General features: G+C 38.2%; 1 protein-coding gene across 2 annotated transcripts in view; it reads right to left on the bottom strand.

Annotated features, from left to right (window-relative positions):
* Positions 1–2,028: 2,028 nt before the first annotated feature.
* ACER3 (alkaline ceramidase 3) overlaps positions 2,029–16,652 on the bottom strand; it is a 133,479-nt gene continuing 118,855 nt past the window's right edge. For both annotated transcript variants that reach the window (XM_040258905.1, XM_040258906.1), the window contains 3 exons: positions 13,994–14,098; positions 4,705–4,750; positions 2,029–4,218 (listed from right to left, as the gene is read on the bottom strand). In XM_040258905.1, the coding sequence (XP_040114839.1) occupies positions 4,165–4,218; positions 4,705–4,750; positions 13,994–14,098 (205 nt within the window). In that variant the 3' untranslated portion in view covers positions 2,029–4,164. The remainder of the gene's footprint in view (positions 4,219–4,704; positions 4,751–13,993; positions 14,099–16,652) is intronic.

Here is a 16,652-nt window from a genome sequence, read left to right as displayed (position 1 = left end):
TAGCCAATTTTTAGTCATTATTTAAAAATATTTAGGGGCTTCCCTGGTGGCTCAGAGGTTAAAGCATCTGCCTGCAACGTGGGAGACCTGGGTTCGATCCCTGGGTCGGTAAGATTCCCCTGGAGAAGGAAATGGCAACCCACTCCAGTATTCTTGCCTGGAGAATCCCATGGACGGAGGAGCATGGTGGGCTACAGTCCACGGGGTTGCAAAGAGTTGGACACGACTGAGTGACTTCACTTCACTTCCAAATATTTACAGCATGATGAATAAGCTGAAATTTTAGACAATGAAAAATAAGACAAAGTGTGGAGCCCTATACCAAAGTGACAGCTGTGGAGTCCTGTACCAAAGTCACGGAATAAAAATCTCTGGAACTGATCAAGCCCCATAGCAACTGTTGCCATGGGTGTCCAGATCTACATCAGCCAGCTCCCTGACTTCATATTCCCTATAGCATCCTAACCAATCACCTAATGCCACCGTTCCAGTAGGAATTCTGTCTTGAGGCTATAAAAATTTGGCCACTAGCATGCAAAAGGGCTCTCTTGAGCTGACCCACTGTTCTAACAGCATCTTGCACTCTAATAAACTTTATCCTCCTCTCATTCTGCCTCATGTCTGGAAATTCTTTTCCAACCCATGCACGTACCATGACACAAAGTGATCAAACATGGTACTGATATGAAGCGAGCTTCCCTGACAGCTCAGTTGGTAAAGAATCCACCTGCAATGCAGGAGCCCCAGGTTCAATTCCTGGGTTGGGAAGATCACCTGAAGAAGGGATAGGCTACCCACTCCAGTATTCTTGGGCTTAATCTTGTGGCTCAGCTGGTAAAGAATCCGCCTGCAATGCAGGAGACCTGGGTTGGGAAGATCCCCCGGAGAAGGGAAAGGCTACCCACTCTAGTATTCTGGCCTGCAGCATTCATGGACTGTATAGTCCACGGGGTTGCAAAGAGTTGGACGGGACTGACAGACTTTCACTTTCACTGATATGAAGCAACTTGAAGACAGAGGTAGATCTGCAAATTGCTACTTAGTTGCAAATTCCATTTAGAACTGGTGCTTTTTGAAACATCAGTTTTACATAAATGCTTATCCAGTAGCACATCATAAACCACAGGGCTAGAATAATTTTTTTCTCTCCTGTAAATGTGGAATTGAGAGCTAAAACTGTTAAACTTAGCAACAGATGATTTTTTCAAGAGCAAAATAATACGCAACCCATAGGACTCATAAGAAAAACTTAAATTATTAGCTACTTCTCAAAGCAGAGGCATCACTTTGCTGACAAAGGTCCATATAGTCAAAGCTATGGTTTTTCCAGTAGTCATGTACAGATGTGAAAGCTGGACCATAAAGAAGACTGAGCACTGAAGAATTGATGCTTTCGAACTGTGTTGCAGAAGACTTGAGAGTCCCCTGGACTGTAAGGAGATCAAACCAGTCAATTCTAAAGGAAATCAACTCTAAATATTCATTGGAAGGACTGATGCTGAAGCTCCAATACTTTGGCCACCTCATGCAAAGAGCTGACTCACTGGAAAAGACCCTAATGCTGGGAAAGACTGAGGGCAGGAGAAGGAGACGACAGAGGATGAGATGGTTGGATGGCATCCCCGACTCAATGGACATGGATTTGGGTAAACTCTGGGAGTTGGTGATGGACAGGGAGGCCTGGCATACTGCAGTTCATGGGGTCACAAAGAGTCAGAGACGACTGAGCGACTGAACTGAACTGAAAGGACTAATGTTTTCTAAAATACAATTTGCTGTAGGGCTCATAGATGAGCACCTTTCACATTAAGTGATATATTCACAAAACATTCTTTACTCAGAAGAAAACAGGTTTCTTTTGGCACTCCCCAGTTAACAGGAAAGGGAACAGGAAATGAACAAACAATGTTAATAAAGGAAAGAGAAGTAGTAGTAACCCAACCCGGTAATAATATAACCCAAAGTCCTAGAAGGGATAAAAAAATTAAGCCACATTGAAATAAAGATGATTCAGCAGTATCACAAAGGTCATCAGTGTTTTTGCAGTACTGATACTTGGGCACAGATACAAAGTTTTGTGTGCTAATACACAGATTGCTAAAAAGGGAGCCAGGTGTGAGACAAAAACTAACTTAGAAAATTAAAGAGCCTGATTTAGTCTCTGCTTTCTGTCCAACCCTTCTAAAGTGTCTTCTGCTGAGCTTTCGTGTTATTGTTTTCACAGCAGAAACAAGGGTGTTTGAAAAACTGGCCACAGTGTTATAGTCTCCAAGCTGCCAGACAACTTTATTCAACAAAAAATTACACGTGGCTGTGGTTGAAACAAAACAAGCTGTTCAAAAGGACCTCAGTGTCAGGCTATGTTCTCTGTACCCTTAATCTGACCGTAATACTGTAGAACCTTAGTCTCACAGTGTCTTCCTGACACGAACAAGACAATGATATGAAACAAATTACTTATTCAAAAAATGTCAGATGGCTGACAGCCTAGGTAGTTGCACGTGAAATGCAGCCAGACGCCAGAATCTTGAGGCAGAAGAAAGAATAGTCTTACAGGCTTGTGTTGGTTCTGTTTAGTTTCTATTTTCCTAAGGCACAACCAAAGTTCTTTTAGATTTATACTCTGGGAAGTGTTTTTCTTGCTGGAGGATCATAAAAGCAGGTGGAAGTAATAGCCAATTGGCATGCTAAAGTAAGGAAAACAGGACTTGGACTAAAACTAAGGTCAGCAAGTGAAAAAAAACAACAAAATTTGTATTGGTTTTAAATTAGTACCACAGTTTCCTACTGAAGAACAGAAAAACAACAGAAGTGTCTTACACCTTTACATAAGAAAAAAATGACTTTCCTTTGGAAGCTGTAGCTCAGAATTTAATCTGGGGTAATGATAACGTAATAAAAACAATACGGATTTTACAATAATGTATAAGCACAGAAAAGTTATAAAAATGCTAATGTACAGAGCTACAAATATGGTGATATATGAGCAAAGGGGTCAAATCAAGTTTTCACTCTAGGTAGGTGTTGTGTTTATGACAAGTGACTCAATTTGTTATACATTCAACTCCAATAGAATTAGCTGCCTTACAATGAGATTTCACTGCCGTATCGTAGCATTTTAATTTTTGGTAGTTCTGTTACAAGTTCAAGTAAGTTAGAGCTGTTTTCAACCCTTATGTCTATTTCCTTCTAAAAACATGAAGGAGCAGGTATTCTAATAAGCTTTATGTAAATAGAATCCTGATCATTTTAGCTCTAGTTAACTCCATGCATTTCCCTGGGCATAACTATTGACTCTCTGAAAACTGGAAAATATTGCATAATTTTAAAGTCAGAGTACAACAACATTTACTGGTAACCTCAAATAAGTTATTCTAGGAGGATGAAAGGTGAGTAGGTGAGTCCACCAATCATGTTTGCCTAGCCATAAACACAGTCACAACTTAAAGATCTGCAAAGATCAAAGGAAACAGGGCAACAACCTTTAACTGGCTGGAGGTGGAACATTCTACAGGTGTCCTGGCAGCCTTCATAAAGGGTAGAAGATGACTGATTCACCCACTCTGCTGGGCTGTGGCCACACAGAGACACTCCAGTGCCCACCATAAGTCTGGAATGTGACAAGTATAGAACCCAGTGGCAGGTCTGAGCTTGCTTACAACACTCTGACCAGCACAGAGGCAGATAATGACAAAAATATAAATCAAGGCTGATGCAGCTAAGAGCTGCCTCATAGCAAGCAAACTGGGTATGGGGTTTTGCTAGTCCTTAGCTGACTGTTTTCATTATTCAATCAAATATTAAGAAAAGTTCATATGCAAGCCTTGTCAAAAAAAAGTTAACTTCCTATGATCAGCATAAACTGTTAACCTGTTAAGAGAAGCCCAATACTTCTAGCATTCGGGTATATACATACAGATCATGTCTGTTTCTTTTTAAACATCTTAGATTGAGGGTGAGGAGAGGGAAGACAAATGAGATAAAGACACAAGCTAAACATCCAACAAGTCCCATTCCTCATTCTCTGTGTGGCTGGCAGCATGTCACAAAGTCACTCCTTTGCTGTGATGGTCGTAATACATCTGAACATGTAGATCTTTATTTCCTTGTTTGTTTGGCTAGGCCTAGGGTCGTGCTATTTTATTTTCTTGGTGTAACAATTCATCACTGCTTCCTGAGAGGCTCAAACAGGATCACTGGCCAGATTCCGAAGAGAAACTGTTTGGAAACAAGTTAGGACAAAATGAAAGAAGATAAAATTGTTCCATGTTATCCCTGAAAAAGAAGTCATAGGCTATGAATACAGTGGTTTGTTAGTGGTTGCCCTGGTATTAATAATCAGAGCACAGCATATTCTTTCCAGGTCTGTACCATATCTCAGAAACAATTTTTATTTATTTAAATATATTAAGCATCTACTTTTTCAAGCATGGAGCTGGGCATTTAAATTCCCTCAGATGCTTAAACAGCTCTTCAACTTAGCTATTAACAGCTCCCTTTTATTGCTGAAGAAACTAAGGCTTGAAGAAAGGAGACTTGCCTAGGGTCATAAAGCAGTGAGTCAAAGACAGAAGATTCAAGAGCATCTGGTTCCAAAGCCTGTACTCTTTCCATCCCATCCCCTTCTTCTACCTCTATCCCATTCTCCCATTACCTCCTCCTCCAACACACACATACACACAACTCCCTAGGAAGGAAACTTACCTTCACCTTTGGCCTGTATCTCAAATAAAGTGTTCTTGTATATAAACTGAAAGAAAAGGGGAGAAGGAAGAGCTTTTCAGACAATTTTTTTTTCTTTTAAATTATAGTTGACTTACAGTGTTGTATTAGCTTCAGGTGCACAGCAAAGGGATACACACATACACACATAAATGTATTCTTTTTCAGATTATTTTCCATTAAAGGTTATTACAAGATATTGAATATAGTTCCCTGTGCTATATGGTAGATCCTTGCTGTTTATTTTATATATAGTAGTGTGTATCTGTTAACCCCAAAGCTCTAATTTATCCCTCCTTCCTCACCCCCTTTTCCCTTTGGCCACCATAAATTTGCTTTCTATGTCTGTGAGTCTATGTCTGTTTTGTAAATAAGTTCAGATAAATTTTTAATTCATGTAAACTGGCTTGTTGACATATTCAACCACACTGCCTCTGTATATACAAAGAAAAAGTAGCATTGATAAATGAACTTTAGTAACCATTTTTGAGAATCTACTCTGTGCAGAATACTTGGCAAAGTACTAAGAAAGATGGAGAAATGAACAACTCTTGCACTGGACACTCAGGATATTTGCAGTAGGGAGCATTCCACTCATGCTTGATTTTATTCATGTCATGATTGCCAGTTTCATCCCTGAAGTTATATGGTAGTAAGAATTAAGGCAGAGTATTCCTAGAACATTTTAGAAATGGTTATATCAACTCTATAAGGATTATAATATAGGTGTGAAATAACCAAAAAGTATCACTTCTTCAGAGAATTCTTTAAAATGAATCACCTCTAAAGATAAGATTTTAATATCAGTCCATACAGCAAAAAGTTAAATTTATTCCTGAAAAATTTATTTAACTGTATATAACTTACAACATACAGTTTATGTACACTAATTGTATTTGAATAGTAATATACAGCATGAATACATATGTAAAACATAATTTTATAGTATGAAAAATGTCCTACTTTAAGTAAGAGAATGAAAGAGCACGGTAACTTTGTGTGGCTATACCATCCTACTGTACCTCAAACTGGAATTGTGAAGAGAGGCATCATATATTAAAAATACTGCACTGCCTTAGAATATAACCTTTGTTGTTATTCAGTCAATAAGTCGTGTCCAACTCTTTGCAGCCCCTTGGACTGCTGCACACCAGGCTTCCTTGTCCTTCACTATCTCCCTGAGTTTGCTCAAACTCATGTCCATTGAGTCATTGATGCCATCCAACCATCTCATCCTCTGTTGCCCGCTTCTCTTGCGCTCAGTCTTTCCCAGCATCAGAGTCTTTTCCAAAGAGTAGGCTCTTTGCATGAGGTGGGCAAAGTGTTGGAGCTTCAGCTTCAGCATCAGTCCTTCTGAAGAATATTCAGGGTTGACTTCCTTTAGAATCGACTGGTTTGATCTCCTTGCTGTCCAAGATTATAATAAAATAAACTTACTCTGATGGTTTTTCAGATGTTAATCTCTAAAATGAAGCTACCATATTCTCTCTTCTCTTTAGTGAAGAGTCCTGGACTGGGGCAGAGAAGCCCTGGATTCCAATCCATGCTGTTCCCTCTACCACTCTCAACTATTTATTAAGTACCTATAACATGTGGGCAAGCACTGGACCCACAGCTTTATACACACTTCATTCTTAAATTACCCTACTAGATAGGTATTATTCTTGTTTTGCATATGAGAAAGTCTCAAAAAAGGTCAAATATTTCATTCAAGGTGGTATAGCTATTAAATGCTAGAAGCAAGATTTGAAGTCAGGTGCCATCTAATGATCATTCAGTATGTTGTCCTGTAACTGGCCAGTGATCAAGTCACTTCTCTCTGGGCCCCAGTTTTGTTCACCATCAAATGAGGAAGTTATATTAGGTTATTTCTAAGGTCTTGAATGGTAGATGGCTGTAAATTTGTGTGAGTAATGTCTGATGGCTACTTCTGTGAAAGATATTCCTCTCCCCTAATTTACTATTTTTTTTCCCTCTGCTCAGTTTCAAAGCAACTTACTTTTTAGTCTTTTGGGGGTGGAGTATAGAGTGAGCTTCTGATTCATCCAACTTGATGCAGAAAAGTCTTCCATTAGACTCCCTTCTTTGGGCCGGCTCCTTTTCTTTGGTTAGCTCTAGGTCTTGACTTCTGTCTCCTTTGTTCCATGAGGCCACAGAATCAGAGCTTAGAATTGATGGACTGACAAAAATTCTTCCAGCCCAAAGCAGCTGTGGTGCTCATTTTTAGGTACCTGTTTTCTTTTGGACTGTAATATTTATTTTAATATTGTCAACATTTGATGCTTTAAATATTTTATCCAACACTCTTCATTGTTTTAGCAGGAAATCTGTCTGAATATCCTAGGCTGGCATCATTGCAAATGAAAGTCCTGGTCAATTTAAACATTTCAACAATCTATGGAATAAAAATATTCTCCTTATTTTAACAGATCAGGAAATGGAGACTTAGTGCTAAGTAAATAACTTGGCACAAGATTGTTACCCAGTTATGAAGAAAAGGAGTAAAGATCTGAACTCAGATATTTTTACTCTGTGTTACTCTTTGTTTCAAACATCTGTACAGGACCTAAGTTTTAGAGTACATCATGTTACTAAATTCTCAAATTGTCCCTCTGAAATATCATTATTCACATGTTGCCTTCAATGAGGGACCTACAGAATCAAAATTTCCATATAATTAAAACTTAAAACATTGAAGTTTCTTTTATTTTAGTTATTTAGGGTGAAATATATCTAAAATATATTCTATTCTTCCCTGTCTCCTTAAAAAAAAAAAAGGAAAACATTTTAACATTACTAGAAAACAACAAAATTAACTCAAAATCTTGCCACCAAATCTCATCAAAATGCTTCAATCTTTGTGTATTTACTTTAAACTGTGTCACCATGCAAATGAATTTTTACACTGGTTTAATAATTTTATATATATGACTTTGATTCACTTAAAAATAAAAATGTTTATGTTGCCATAAAATTTTCATATTTATAATTTTAAATGGCTGAATAAAGGAGATACTATGGTTTATGATTTTTTCCGTAACTATTGGATATTTTCTTTTTCTTAATATAAATTTATTTATTTTAATTGGAGGCTAATTACTTTACAATATTGTATTGGTTTTGCCATACATCAACATGAATCCACCACGGGTGTACACATGTTCCCCATCCTGAACCCCCCTCCCACCTCCCTCCCCATACCATCCCTCTGGGTCATCCCAGTGCACCAGCCCCAACCATGCTGTATCATGCATTGAACCTGGACTGGCAATTCATTTCATATATGATATTATACATGTTTCAATGCCACTCTCCCAAATAATCCCACCCTCTCCCTCTCCCACAGAGTCCAAAAGACTGTTCTATATATCTGTGTCTCTTTTGCTGTCTCGCATACAGGGTTATCATTACCATCTTTCTAAATTCCATATATATGCATTAGTATACTGCATTAGTGTTTTTCTTTCTGGCTTACTTCACTCTGTAAAATAGGCTCCAGTTTCACCCACCTCATTAGAGCTGATTCAAATGTATTCTTTTTAATGTCTGAGTAATACTCCATTGTATATATGTACCACAGCTTTCTTATACATTCATCTGCTGATGGACATCTAGGGATTATTTTTTTTCTTTTGCTAAATTAAATAACAGTGATAAAACATTCTGTGTCTACACACATTTTCATTTTTCAAGGTTTTTTTTTTCTTTAGGATAAATTTTGAGAAAGTTAATAATTGTGATAAAAATATAAACATTTCAGTTTCATCAACATATGTAGCATCAAATTTCTTTCCAAATGGATTGTACCAATTTACACTGACAAGTAATGTATGATAATACCATTTTCACTATAACTAAAGAATAAAGAAGAGAGTTTAAAAATACTACTGTAGCTCATTTAAGGGTTATATAAACTATCCCACTGTTTTATTTCTAAATTATTTTTTGAAAGGCTAATACAAGCATTTGGTTAAAAATTCAAACAGTATGAAAAGGTGTACAGGAAAAAGAAGGTCTGTCTCCTATTCCTGACCCTCAGCTCAGAGCTAACTGCTGTTATTTAACAGCTTATGTGTAACCTTACAAAGAGTTTTCACATTTCTCAGCATATATGTGTACTCAGCCTCCTCTTCACAAAAATAGGCCTGGCCTTCCTCTCTCTCTCTCTCTTTTTTTAAAATTTAATATCAGTTTGAAACTTACAGAAAGGTTGCAAGATTAAGAATTTTTGTATCCCCTTAATCCAGATCCCCAATTGTTACCATTGAACCACATCTGTTTTATATTTATACCCATACACAAAAACACATAATGTATGTGTATGTGTATGTCTATTTATCTGTTTCCTACAGGATCATTAAATGACATGATGGCCATCATCCCTAAATACTTCATTGTGTATCACCACAAAACAAGAACACTCTCCTAAATTATTATAATATAACTGTTCCAACCAGAAAATTAGTATTAATAAAGTACTCCATCCAAGTCAAAACAATTCAAATTTTGCTGAATGTCCCAACAATTTCTCTTCTCCATCCTGGTTCAGGGTCTTATCCAGAAACATGCACTGCATTTAGTTTCCAGGCCATGTCTTAACCATCATTTCCTAACTCAATAATTCTTCAGCTCTCTGATTCCCATAACTTGATGGTCTTCTAAGACTTTCACTCTGTAGAAATATCTTCAACATGATTTCATCAATGTTTTCATGGCCAGACGCAGGCCTTGCAACTCTGGCAGGAATACCACAGAAATGATGCTGAACTCATTTCAGTGCACCGTATCAGGAGTCACACTATAGTGACCAGCCCCATCATGGGCAATGCCAACCTTAGATGCAGGAAAGTTGGTTGCTACTAGTTTTCCTTACTGTAAATTCACCATTTCCCCCTCTGTATTAGTGTTTTAGTAGGGGAGACTCAAGGGAGTATTTCATAATACTCATGAGAGTGTTCAATAATTCTGAATTATGTCAATCTGTGTTTCTCATCAAATTTCTACCTATCAGCCAGAGATCAACTGTTAACTAATATCTATCATATATCCAATAGATAGTTCCCAAATGGTAATTATTTGTTTCTACTCTTCCTTCTGCATTTATCAGTCGGCATTCTTTTGTAAGGAAGAGCTTTCTCTTCTCATTTATTTATATTAGTATGCAGTCACAGATTCTTATTTTATTCAATAGATTGCAATTTGAATACACTTAATGTGTCCTATATCTGAGTGTATGTACATATGTGTGTGTATGTGTGTGTGTGTGTCACACATTCTTGAGTGTGTTTTTGGGGATTTTGGCAGCATCACTGTACAGCTTGTGGGACCTTAGTTCTCCAACGAGGGACTGAACCTGGGACACAGCAATGAAGGTGCAAAGTCCTAACAAGTGAACCATCAGGGAAAGCCCAATACCAAACCTTTTAATTCCAATCTAACCCCCTCAGAGTTCCTTCTATCTTTCCCTCTTTTCATATTTTTAAATCCCTTGTACTATAGCAGAGAAATCAGGCTCTTGTTAACCTCTCAATATATTTACTTATTGTTTAATCAATTAATTTATTTGTCCAATGTAACCTATTTCCCAACTCCAGCTACCTCCTCCATCCATCCCTTCCTCTCACCATCCTGTTTCCAGTCCCACACAGAAGCCCCATCCTCATCACCTTGATTTTCTTAGAGTAATTCAGCAAGCTACTACCACTGACCCCTTTTCCTCACTCCCTATTCCTTGGACATTGAATGCTGGTACCTCTGCACAGCACTTCTTTCCCCTCACTGCCTTATTTCTTTGAAAGGTTTCCACACCAGGAAGACAGAAGGAGAAAGTGCCAAAAAAAAAAAAAAAAAGATAGAAAGGAAAATGTAGAAAAGGGGAGGGGGGAAGTGGGAAACCCTCAGTTCAGTTCAGTTCAGTCGCTCAGTCGCTCACCATGAATTGCAGCACACAAGGCCTCCCCGTCCATCACCATCTCCCAGAGTTCACTCAAACTCACATCCATCAAGTCGGTGATGTCATCCAGCCATCTCATCCTCTATCATCCCCTTTTCCTCCTGCCCCCAATCCCTCCCAGCATCAGAGTCTTTTCCAATGAGTCAACTCTCCACATGAGGTGGCCAGTGTACTGGAGTTTCAGCTTTAGCATCATTCCTTCCAAAGTACACCCAGGGCTGATCTCCTTTAGAATGGACTGGTTGGACTCCTTGCAGTCCAAGGGACTCTCAAGAGTCTTCTTCAACACCACAGTTCAAAAGCATCCCTAGTCTTTCAAAATAGCATATAGTGAGTATAAATTCATCCCTTCTTGAATATTTACTAGAAAAATTCATTGGTATATTATATTACACTGCAGTAATGTACTTGGGATTTCTTAGGGAGTGTTACAGAACCAAATTTTTAATTCTTGGGTCTGTTCTAGTTACTTTTGGTTCTCCTTTTCTATCATTTGTCAGTTTTCCCAAACATTTCCTGCCATAACCCTTCTTCTTAAATAGATATTTCTAATATGATATGGGCTAAGAATCCAAACAATTAATTCAGTAAGAGCAGCAAACTAGAATAAGTATACATAGAGCCAGAGTTTTTAAAGCTCTTCCATATTTAATAACCTTGAGCTCTTCAAGGTATGAATTCACTGATTCTTATTTAGCTGCCCAGAAGTTCTTTTTATGTAATTCTCAAGTAGTTAAATTTTAGATAATTCAGGTTGCCTAAATAGATTATCTCTAGATAGGTGGGATGCAAATGTTATTTTGAGATGGTACTCTAAAATTTCATTTGAATAAATTTTCACATTGGTTCAAAGGAAAATTTTCTTCCCCTTTCTACAAATATTTAAGCTCTCCCAATTCTTGAGATGAATTTGAGATTAAACATTAGAGATACTAAGGGAATATTTCATGTAAAGATGGGCACAATAAAGGACAGAAATGGCATGGACCTAACAGAAGCAGAAGATATTAAGAAGAGGTGGCAAGAATATACAGAAGAACTATAGAAAAAAGATCTTCAAGATCCAGATAACCACGATGGTGTGATCACTCATCTAGAGCCAGACATTCTGGAACGTGAAGTCAAGAGGGCCTTAGGAAGCATCACTAAGAACAAAGCTAGTGGAGGTGATGGAATTCCAGTTGAGCTATTTCAAATCCTGAAAGATGATGCTGTGAAAGTGCCACACTCAATATGCCAGCAAATTTGGAAAACTCAACAGTGGCCACAGGACTGGAAAAGATCAGTTTTAATTCTAATCCCAAGGAAAAGCAATGTCAAAGAATGTTCAAACTACCACACAATTGCACTCATCTCACATACTAGCAAAGCAATGCTCAAAATTCTCCAATCCAGGCTTCAACAGTATATGAACCATGAACTTCCAGATGTTCAAGCTGGATTGAGAAAACACACAGGAACCAGAGATCAAATTGCCAACATTTGTTGGATCATCAAAAAAGCAATAGCGTTCCAGAAAAACATCTACTTCTGCTTTATTGACTATGCCAAAGTCTTTGACTATGTGGATCACAACAAATTGTGGAAAATTCTGAAAGAGATGGGAATACCAGACCACCTGACTTGCCTCCTGAGAAATCTGTATGCAGGTCAAGAAGCAACAGTTAGAACTGGACATGGAACAGCAGACTGGTTCCAAATTGGGAAAGGAGTACGTCAAGGCTGTACACTGTCACCTTGCTTATTTAACTTATATGCAGAGTACATCATGAGAAATGACAGACTGGATGAAGCATAATCTGGAATCAAGATTGCCAAGAGAAATATTAATAACCTCCACTCTTATGGTAGAAAGTGAAGAACTAAAGAGCCTCTTGATGAAAGTCAAAGAGGAGAGTGAAAAAGTTGGCTTAAAACTCAACATTCAGAAAACATCATGGCATCCGGTCCCATCACTTTGTGGCAAATAGATGGGGAAACAGTGGAAACAGTGAGAGGCTTTATTTTCTTGGGCTCCAAAATCAGTGCAGATGGTGACTGCAGCCATGAAATTAAAAGATGCTTGCTCCTTGGAAGAAAAGCTATGACCAACCTAGATAGCATATTAAAAAGGAGAGGCATTAATTTCTTGACAATGGTCAGTCTAGTCAAGGCTATGGTTTTTCCAGTAGTCATGTATGGATGTGAGAGTTGGACCATAAAGAAAGCTAAGTACCAAAGAATTGATGCTTTTGAACTGTGGTGTTGAAGAAGACTCTTGAGAGTCTCATGGACTGCAAGGAGATCCAACCAGTCCATTCTAAAGGAAATCGGTCCTGAACATTCATTGGAAGGACTGATGCTGAAGGTGAAACTCCAATACTTTGGCTACCTGATGTGAAGAACTGACTCATTTGAAAGACCCTGATGCTGGGAAAGATTGAAAGAGGGAGAAGGTAATGACAGAGGATGAGATGGCTGGATGGCATCACTGACTCGAGGGACATGAGTTTGAGTGAGCTCCAGGAGTTGGTGATGGACAGGGAAACCTGGCGTGCTGCAGTCCATGGGGTTGCAAAGAGTCAGACACAACTGAGCGACTGAACATCCTCTGGTACAGAGATCATTATGATAACATTTATTCATTAAATCATTTAGCAACATATACTGAGTGCTTACTATGTGACAGGCACTATTTTAAGCACTTGGGAGAGTAGCAGTGAATAAAATAAAGCCCTTGCTCTCAAGGAACTGACAGTCTAGTTGAGGAAGGTAAACAAGTAAGCCCTTATATAACTGTTTATAAATGCTGTGAAGAAAAATATATTCTGGTAAGGGGAGAGAGAGTGATACAGACATATTATGCGAGTAGGATGAACAGAGACAATTCTGGTTCCATTTTTGCTGTAAGTGGCTGACCTCCAATAAATTCTTTATAAGGGAAACAGTCAGTGGCAACCAATTTGTTTCAGGGAAGGAAACAAAGTAAGTTGGTGACTTCAGATATGTACTCATGCTTTCTTAGTCGCTGCTCAGGGGATCTGGCTGCTTTTTCCCTTTTAGATTTGTTCTCTATAAACAAAGATATGCTGTTCAACAAGAATTGGAAATGTCTATATCCTACTGCACTAAAAAAGGAGATGAATGATCTACTTAAAATGTAGATCATGTGCCAGAGGTCAGTAATACAGCTGGTCACCCTTTCCGGATGAGAAAACAGCTTCAGGGAGAGGAAGGGACTTGCTTAACATCACTCTGATTCGGTCTCTGACGTTTCATATTTACACATTCTATTTGAAGAGTAAAGAAAGAAACACTCCTAAAGTCTCTATTTCCTACCTGAAAAGGATGTGAAGATAAGAACCAAGGCCAGTGAAAATATGCCACCATGCATGAAACTGTGTGGTAACACCTATGACAGGTGGTACCTTCTTTCGAAAGTTCCTGTGTGAAGGGGGGTAAAATAAGCATTAAATTATTTTTCATATTTAACAATTAATGTTGATAGTATCAAAGCATTTTGAAACATTATTCTCAAACATGGCAATTATTTCCTTTTGTCTGCGGTATTGTTTTACAAAGTATATTTTGAGGAACAGTATTCCTAATAGACGTTCCATGAAGAAATGACTCTGTGGTCAAGATAAATGGAGGAAACAGTACATAGTTTGTTGCCCTTTTGGAGATTTGTAATGCATATTAACAGATTAACAGCTGTAAAAAGTCCTACCATAACTAAACAGTTTATCATCAGTTTTTTCAGGTAAACTGCTAGTCCATGGAACCCTTCTTTCAGGTAATATTTATTAACACCTTATGGACCAAGTTTTTCCTGCAAAGTCTCACTTCATAGTGAGTCTTTGAGGTGGTTGTTAAAAGCTGTGCTTTGCAGATTAGGAGCCTAAAATTCAGAGATTACTGAGTTGCCCAAGTACTCAGCTAGGGGGACAGCTCAGCCTCAAATTCTAGACCTTGTGATTAAGTGTGTATTATATTAATATTCTCATCTATCAGAGCAGAGAAATTCAGCGTGAAACATCGAATTATTTTCCAGATATCCCCACAAGTTTTGCGAACATCTCAACATTTCTCAGAAATAAAGAGGACTCAGCTAGAGGATGATGACTTACTTTTGCACTGTAAAAGTTCCAATGAGAGTTCTGATGGATACTGCTGATTCAGAACCACTCAATTAGATCTTAGTTTGCTAAGCAAGATGTATTATTTGTGTGCATTTAAAGTCTACATTTCAAACATGCGTAAAAATAGGCAAAATAATAATGTACTCATTACCCAGTTTCAACAACTATAAATTATTTATTTTTAACAATTATAATTTATGGCCAATCTCATATCATCTAAGCTCTCATCTACTTCTTTCCTCCCATATTATTTATTTTGAAGCAAATCCCAGATAGTGTATCATTTTATCTCTAAATATCTCAGTATATATCTCGAATCCCTTAATCAGACATTCAATTACTAATCATATTTGATATTCAATTACAGATCATAAAAATCATACAGATTTTTTTAAACACAAGTCTGTTTCAATCAAGATCCCAAAAAAGTAATTACATTACTTTGGAGTTTGGTTGATATATCTCTTACGTCTCTTTTATTTTATTTTTTCATTTCGTGGCTACATCAGGTGGCATGTGGAATCTTAATTCCCAAACCAGGAATAGAAGCCTGTGCACCTACATTGAAAACAGAGAGTCTTAACACTGGATCATCAGGGAAGCCACAAGTCTCTCTCTCTTTTTAAAAAAAGTTATTTATTTATGGCTGCACTGGGTCTTTGTTGCTGTGCTTAGGGGTTTTCTAGCTGCAGCGAGCAGGGGCTACTCTCTAGTTGTGGTGCACAGGATTCTCATTGCGGTGGCTTCTCTTCTTGCAGAGCACAGGCTCTAGGGTGCGCAGGCAAGTGCTGGCTCAGTAGTTGTGGCGCATGGGCTTACTAACCCCATGGCACATGGGATCTTCCTGGACCAGGGACTGAATCCATGTTCCCTACATTGGCAGGTGGATTCTTAACCATTGGACCACCAGGGAAGTCTCCAAGTCTCTTTTAATCTATACATTCCTCCTCCATTTCCCCACTCCTCCTTCCTGCAATTTATTTACTTACGAGGCTAAGTTATTCATTCTATAGATTTCCCAGTTTGAATTTTGCTGATTGCCTCTCTGTGGTGTTATTCAATATTACGCAATACTATTAAATCAGCTAATTTTGAGTTGGAAGGAAACTAGTTAAACCTACTTAACATGCTCATTTTATGAAAATTGAGGCCCAGACAGAAGGTGTCTAAGGTGACAACTAGAGTCCAAAACCTATGAGTCAAATTCCAGTAAATATTTATTCAATAAAGCAGATTAGGCTGATTTTAAAGACCTAGACAGAGAAGCCTGGCAGGCTACAGTCCATGGGGTTGCAAAGGTCAGATATGACTAAAGCAACTGAGCACAGTCAATATTAATATTTGATTAATTATACACTACTGTGATATAGGCACAAAAATCCCTATAGATGTTATGGAATATTTTTAGGTTCAAATTTTTAGGTAATTTAAACAAGTGTCCCCATAATTTAACTTTATTGTGCTATAAGTTGAGTTCAGTTCAGTCACTCAGTTATGTCCTGAGTGATCCCATGGAATGCAGCACGCCAGGCCTCCCTGTCCATCACCAACTCCCGGAGTTTACCCAAACTCATCTCCATTAAATCGGTGATGCCATCCAACCATCTCATCCTCTGTCAACACCTTCTCCTCCTGCCTTCAATCTTTCCCAGTATCAGCGTCATTTTTAATGAGTCAACTCTTCGCATTAGGTGGCCAAAGTACTGGAGTTTCAGCTTCAACATCAGTCCTTTCAATGAACACTCATGACTGATCTCCTTTAGGATGGACTGGTTGGATCTCCTTGCAGTCCAAGGGCTTCTCAAGAGTCTTCTCCAATACCACAGTTCAAAAGCATTGATTCTTCGGTGCTTAGC

Source organism: Oryx dammah, unplaced genomic scaffold (genome assembly GCF_014754425.2).
Source record: "Oryx dammah isolate SB20612 unplaced genomic scaffold, SCBI_Odam_1.1 HiC_scaffold_17, whole genome shotgun sequence".
Lineage (NCBI taxonomy): Eukaryota > Metazoa > Chordata > Mammalia > Artiodactyla > Bovidae > Oryx > Oryx dammah.
This window is presented reverse-complemented; position numbering and strand designations above follow the sequence as displayed.